Raw genomic sequence first — 7,222 nt, forward strand, 5'->3', positions numbered from 1 at the left:
TTACTTATGAGTATTGACATTCTAATTGATTTTCAGGGCCAGGAAGTCAGTACATCCGATGATGTTGCATTGCCCAATGGATGGGAGATTCGTCACACAGAAGATGGCAACAGATACTTTGTGGATCACAACACCCGCACAACCACATTCCAAGACCCTCGCCCCGGGGCACCTCAGGGCCCCAAGGGGATGTACGGAGTTCCCCGAGCCTACGAGAGATCCTTCCGCTGGAAACTCAGTCAATTCAGATACCTGTGCCAGAGTAATGCCCTACCTAGCCACATCAAGATCACGTTGACTAGACAAACCCTGTTTGAAGACTCTTACCACCAGTTGATGCGGCTGCCCGCATACGAGTTGCGCAGAAGGCTTTACATCATCTTCCGTGGAGAGGAAGGTCTAGATTACGGCGGTGTCTCCAGAGAATGGTTCTTCTTACTCTCCCACGAAGTTTTAAATCCCATGTACTGTCTGTTTGAATATGCCAACAAAAACAATTACAGCTTGCAAATTAATCCCGCCAGCTACGTCAACCCCGATCACTTACTCTATTTCAAGTTTATCGGGAGATTTATAGCCATGGCACTTTACCACGGACGGTTTATTTATTCCGGATTCACAATGCCGTTCTACAAAAGAATGTTAAACAAAAAGCTAACGATGAAGGATATAGAATCAATAGACCCCGAGTTTTACAATTCTCTCGTGTGGATTAGAGACAATGACATTGACGAAGTAGGTTTAGAATTGTGGTTCAGTGTGGACTTTGAAGTCCTGGGGCAAGTTGTGCATCATGAGCTGAAAGCAGCGGGCGACCGGGAGAGGGTGACGCAGGAAAACAAGGAAGAGTACTTGGCGCTCGTGACGGCCTGGAGGATGTCCCGCGGCATCGAGGAGCAGACCAAGGCCTTCCTGGATGGCTTCAACGAGGTTGTGCCTCTGGAATGGCTCAAGTATTTCGATGAGCGGGAGCTAGAGCTGATGCTGTGTGGAATGCAGGAGATTGATGTAGAAGACTGGCAGAGGAATACTATTTACCGTCATTACACGAGGACAAGCAAACAAGTGGCTTGGTTCTGGCAGGTTGGAATATAATATCACAATCATTTATTATGTAGTTTGATTCTGGCGATTGTAAATCTATTCTTAATCTCATAACACGACAGTGTACTAACATGTTGATAATTTGTTTGACTTTCAGTTTGTAAGGCAGACAGATAATGAGAAGAGAGCTCGCCTTCTGCAGTTTGTGACGGGAACTTGTCGGGTACCAGTTGGAGGATTTGCTGAACTAATGGGATCCAATGGACCACAGAGATTCTGTATTGAAAAGGTAAGAATGCTACATATTTTATACAAAATGCTCTTTATTTTTCGTTTAATTTCACACATGTTGTAATATTGGATAAACTAACTCTATTTGCTTTGTACCTGTATAGGTGGGTAAAGATACATGGCTCCCCCGCTCCCATACTTGTTTCAACCGGCTGGACTTGCCACCTTACAAAAGCTATGACCAAATGGTAGAAAAACTCAACTACGCCATTGAAGAAACTGAAGGTTTTGGTCAAGAATAATTATTATAGAGAAGAATATATTTATGCCTTAAAAAGGTTGTCTAGAAGTTACAACCTTAAAAAGCAAAGCTGCCAGTGAATAGTGATTATTGAAACTTATCCATTGCAAACAAATTGTTGTCCAGATTTGTACATTACCATTTAGAAGATGCTCAAATATTAAAGTTATTGGTTGCTATGATTTGTTATTCAACAATCAATCATTGATTATTGCATATGACACCCTTTGTTAAGGACAGAATTATATTATGTGACATTGTTTCATGCACTGTTCTGTCCACGCCAGACTAAACCCAATCTGTAAGAACTAGAATGTACATATGAATGAATTATAGTGCTAATCAATAAATTGTGTCATATCCTCTAGAAATTTGGTCTTCAAAAGTGGATGTCTATCTATTTTCCATAGTAGTTTACATTATATTGCATCATTTTGGAACAGATGTTATTTTTTATTTATTCAATTTGCAGCGAAAGCAATTCTTGAGAAGTGAATTAATATTGGATATTTTTTAACCAAAGATGGGAAATTTAATTATCGTATTTGTTTAACATTGGCACATGTAAGTTGGGCTCTAAAATTAGTTATGTAGGTTTTATACAAGATTTTATTTGTGATTTTTTGCTGTGTATTTAAGTTGTTAGCTATAAAATTAGCTGGAAATTATAAATTCTAGTATTATTGACTACATAGTATCTTATTGTTTTGTTCAGTTGAAGTTAAGTGATAATAACTATTATAATATTATGATAAATTATTAATATTTTGGGTGCTTTGTTCTTGATGCAATGTGATTTTATAAATCTTTCAATAGGAACCAATGTATTGTGCATGAAAACATCTTTCTCAATTTCATAGTAAATTATTATTAAAACAATTTTAATGAATGTTTTGTCCATATTACATAATATATTATTCTCTACTCCGATAATAAAATGTTTTTCATACAGCGTTGCTTAGAAAATATATAAGCCGTTGAATAATTTAGATTGATTTGTTGTTTGTAAATTCGAGGGAAGGTACATATTATATATTTGTAAATAAAACCATGATCTTCTAAGAAACTATATGTATTGTATGTTTAATTTATTTATAAATAACTGGTATTCTGCAATATAAATAATATTACTGCTACTAATTTTGTTTTGGATAACTAGATGTAGCTACCAATTGGGGGATAATGCAACTTGATGCCTTTTTATGAAATTTTATTGAACTTTGTTTAATCTGCCTTCTAAAGCCCTCTTCACATGGGAACTAAAATAATCTCTGATTTTTTTTGGTTCCACAGTTTGAGCGCCTTTTTTTCTACAAGCTCGTCAGTTTTCAGTTTAACAATATCTAAATACATATGTCAGACCACGCTATACTCCCACGGGTTGGCCTATTTCAGCATATCATCTGCCCACACTCGCCATACTTTCTAAATGGGAATGCATTGCGAGCGATATGCTGAAATAGGCAAAGCCACGAGAGTGTAGTGTGTCAGCTCCATTATACATGTATATGATTCAATTGCTTATTAGATGAACTGTTATATCTACCGTTGATCAAATGTGAAATTTCATTAATGGCATTTGTTAATGCTGAAGTGAATGCATATTCTGTAAGCTATCTTCAGCCTCTATTACTTTAGTATTCACTAGGCTACTACAGTGTGTGCGCACTCCATCAGATAGCATGTTAAATAAAGACAGCATATGTTGCACAGTACAATAAATCCCCTTATGTGAATAGTGCTTTCAAAGTGATTACCTAATAAGGTTAAACGCAACGCTCGTTGTATTCTACGTGTTCACAGATGGCGTTAATTAATTAATTTTGTTTAAATACGCTTTTGCAAGGTATTGCTTTACAATATTAAGACAAATAATTTGTTTGCGCCCGTATATACGCAATATGAATCAATAGTTTTGTTCGTTTAAAGACTTAATTCTTTCGATAAAGGCACACAAATACAATATTTTACCGATGATTCAATCCAATATTGTATTTGTATGCCTTTCTCGATAGAATTGAGTTTTTATATGGACAAAACTATTTATTCATATTCATATTGCGTATATGAGGACGCAAACAAATAATTTGTCTTAATACTGTAAAGCAATACCTTGCAAAAGCGTATTTAAACAAAATTAATTAATTAACGCCATCTGTGAACACGTAGAATACAACGAGCGTTGCGTTTAACCTTAAGGTTAAACGTGATGTATGTTGTAGTCTACGTGCTCATAGATGGCGTTAATTTTATTATTTTATGAATAAACACCTTTTACTATGAAATATATGTTTGCGCCCGTACATACACAATATGAATAAAGAGTTTTTTTACATATTAAAACTCGATTCTTTCAAAATTATTTATTCATATTCCGTATGTACAGACGCAAACAAATAATTCATCTTAATATCTTAAAGCATAACTTAGAAAGTGTTTTTTCCTAAAATAATTAAATTAGCGCCATATATGAATGAATAGATTATAAGATGTGTTCCATTTAACCTTAAAATGTTGGTTTTCAAGTATTTCAGAACACGATGGAATGAATTGCTTGAAAAGCACCTTTCAGTATGTATAACTAGTATCCAAATTGTCCCGAATGTGTCTGATTTTGTGGTAAAAATGCTTTTGTATTAAAACAACCATTATTTTTATAAACACTACTTTAATAAGTACTGCTTATATGTACGCAGTAAATAGTTATTTAAAGTTTAAACTTATTTAAATAACCACCACAAAGAAGAACTTCACAGTATATATTATAATCCTGATGTTTTTGGAATAGGGACCAGAAGGCAGATTGTAAATAAGATGTAATATTATTATATTATAATGTGTAGCATGTAAATAAAATTAAATGTGAAAGCAAAATCTGATTTATTTGACAACGTATCCATCTAAGCTGCTAGGTAGAAATAAATATTTAATTTGTTATTTTTATTATTTTATCGGCCGAAAAAGTTGGTCCACATGTTGTCAAAGGGTCCGGAGAGGGCCCCCGTGGAGCCTCCGCCCTGGCCCCGCCCCGGGGAGATGGTCACCGTGGTCTCCTCTTGTCCGTCACTGCTCTTCCTAGTTTCGGTGGTCTCAATGCTCTGGAAACAAGATATGTAACAATGATATATCATAAGAATGTTTTCAAATCCAGATGAGTGTTTATATACCTATCTACGATGTATTTAAATTCTATATTTGAAATGTGCGTCCATATGAGTTATTTTCGCAGGCCATTTAAAAAATTATAACTATGCAAGTCGAGATATATCCACATCCAGTGATTGTTCACAGGTAAAATAATAAGTAACTTGAGTGAAAAATATTATGGCTCACACCAAGACCTAGGAGTTACAATTAACAACAGGAGTTACAAGGAACACATACACTAACAATAATTGAGGAGCTGAATACAATAGCAACTTAAACATGCACAGGCTGTTTTGTCCCAATCACCTTTTTGGTATCTCCAATACCTTCTTTATCTGCTGTTTAAATATTACTTCTGTAGGTTTTACATAGATGGAGCTAAAGTTGGCACATTAGTTACAAGTGAATACTTTACTGAATACTACATTTTAATCATAAGTTGATATTGCATCCAGCTCCATAATCATTTTTATAAAATAAAATAAAACTTACTCCATCAGGTAGGAGAACACTCTTTCTCATAAAAGTTTGGCCGTAGAACATGGAGCGCTGCTTTGGCTGGCTGGGAAGGGGGCTCCTCGGTGTATATTTTTCTAATTTGGATGTTCCTCCCTCAGTCAGGTCTGATTGTGAACTTCCCTCAAATTTCTTATCAAAGAGAGAATTCAAATCATCCGACGTCATTCTAAAACAAAAGTTGCTATAGTGTATATCTAAATCTAAAATAAATAATATGAGTTTATAAAAGCAAATATTTTAGTGTCAACAAAAGTTGAAACCTGCTTATACAAGTGATCAAATAAAGTAAATCAGATTGAAAACAGATGTGATCAAAAGTCAATACAATATAGATGAGATGATACATTTGTCGTCTGCGCAAAAAATAAAATGTTTTTCCCAATTTAAAAAAAAGGTGGGTGGGTGATCCTACGCTAATTCCCCTCTTAACAGGCAGTAGTCCTATGATACAGTAAACCACTACACAAGTAAGAATCTCTTAAGTATCCTTGTTAAAGATCACTATTCAGAATTAAAACATTGCTTGAAATGGCTTAATTGTGTTTGGTGACCAGATCTGAACAGCCATACTGATCTCTCTCGTCTCCATCTACTTTTCCTCCCCACTCCCTTCAGCTTCACAACATTATAATTGGGGATGCCATAGTCTTACTGACTGCGGACAGTTGGGCCTTTTGTGCAGTATTCACATAAAAATTACTTTACAGAAATGTATTATGTTTTCATTGCTTACTTTCCATCAAGGTCGGAGTCCATCTTATTTTTGCGTTGGGATAAATCCGGAGAGCGATAACCAGGTTTGAGATATTCGTCTCTTATACTGCCCTCTCTCTTCTCTCTGATGGACGGCAGGCCAAAGTGAGGCTGTTCATTCATCGATGGAGGGCTCAATTCATTACCAAAGGTCCCCATCATGCCTCCAAAAGATTTCAAAATTTCACCCATCTGCTGTTCAAAGTAGCGCTGCATTTCTAGAGGGTTTGTGAAGATCTGGAATCCTCCCTGGAAGTTGCCGCTTCCATTCCCACCACCAAAATGACTGAAAGGCAAAAATAAACTATATTGGAGGTATGAATTGTATTTATATCAAAATACGAACATAGGATCTCATAGGCCTAAGTATGTAATAAAGTAAGTATTTGTAAATTGATACCTACTGATATAATTCATCATCAGTGTCATCGTCGTCATCTACATTCCATATTGGGTTTCTGAAATCGTTTTGGAAACTATCCGCACTGTAAAAACAACAAACAATAAAAACGCATATTATTTTGGGGGAAGATTGCACAAAAACATCAATTTCAATATTAACATTATGGGAGAAGACTATGTGATTATATCAAGACTGAAAACAAAATTGTCTAATTATAATATTATCTCAAGTTGGAAGTTGGCACGGGTTCCAAGGAAATATTCTATTATTGAATGCGATTTTTATTTGTGATGATGAACTTCAGATTCATCAAAGTGAAATCGTAGTAGTTTACCGAAATAGTTAATAATAACGTGAGATAGTTTTTGGTGTTAAAAAAATAACATACGCTCCCATTATTATGACAGCGAGATTGTGTTTTTGTTTGTGTATTGATATTGTGATGCAATATGTTCAATGATAATGAAAAAAACAAACCCTGATGGATTCCGGCTTAGACCTAGGAAGGAACGAAAAATATCAGACAAATTCATCTGGTTCAATTTTGCTGCCACGGACACTCGAAAATACGTACACTAGGTGAATGAAAATCTTATAAAACAGTTACAACTGCGCAGTAGGCCTGAGTTGTCAAATCAAAATGTTCATTTGTCAAACGTCAACGTTCGTGTCTAGAAATTCTATGGTAATTTAATGTGCGAAAATCAATATTCCCGACATGAAAATAAATAACATTTTCGGAGCTTGCAACATTCTTGGTAAACCATAGAAAAATGGTAAAATGAACGTCAAATCAAGAAACTAGAAAACACTACCCGACACTA

The 7,222-nt window shown here is 35.3% G+C and overlaps 2 protein-coding genes across 2 annotated transcripts in view; one reads left to right on the plus strand and one right to left on the minus strand.

Annotated features, from left to right (window-relative positions):
- Nucleotides 1–4,293, plus strand: part of Su(dx) (WW domain containing E3 ubiquitin protein ligase suppressor of deltex) — a 33,532-nt gene extending 29,239 nt beyond the window's left edge. Inside the window, exons 8-11 of the mRNA XM_089630883.1 lie at nucleotides 37–1,083; nucleotides 1,202–1,333; nucleotides 1,440–3,341; nucleotides 3,776–4,293. Of these exons, the coding sequence (XP_089487009.1) occupies nucleotides 37–1,083; nucleotides 1,202–1,333; nucleotides 1,440–1,577 (1,317 nt within the window). The 3' untranslated portion in view covers nucleotides 1,578–3,341; nucleotides 3,776–4,293. The remainder of the gene's footprint in view (nucleotides 1–36; nucleotides 1,084–1,201; nucleotides 1,334–1,439; nucleotides 3,342–3,775) is intronic.
- A 146-nt stretch (nucleotides 4,294–4,439) lies between these two features.
- LOC149424574 (uncharacterized) lies at nucleotides 4,440–7,087 on the minus strand. The gene is made up of 5 exons (XM_089630887.1): nucleotides 6,876–7,087; nucleotides 6,400–6,480; nucleotides 5,976–6,281; nucleotides 5,216–5,408; nucleotides 4,440–4,674 (listed from the first exon to the last, which is right to left on the minus strand). The coding sequence occupies exons 1-5, from the start codon at nucleotides 6,929–6,931 to the stop codon at nucleotides 4,525–4,527; spliced, it is 786 nt and encodes a 261-aa protein (XP_089487013.1). The 5' UTR covers nucleotides 6,932–7,087; the 3' UTR covers nucleotides 4,440–4,524.
- Nucleotides 7,088–7,222: the final 135 nt, after the last annotated feature.

The sequence above is a fragment of the Hesperophylax consimilis genome, chromosome 4 (assembly GCF_061612785.1).
Source record: "Hesperophylax consimilis isolate HC1 chromosome 4, BYU_Hcon_1.0, whole genome shotgun sequence".
NCBI lineage: Eukaryota > Metazoa > Arthropoda > Insecta > Trichoptera > Limnephilidae > Hesperophylax > Hesperophylax consimilis.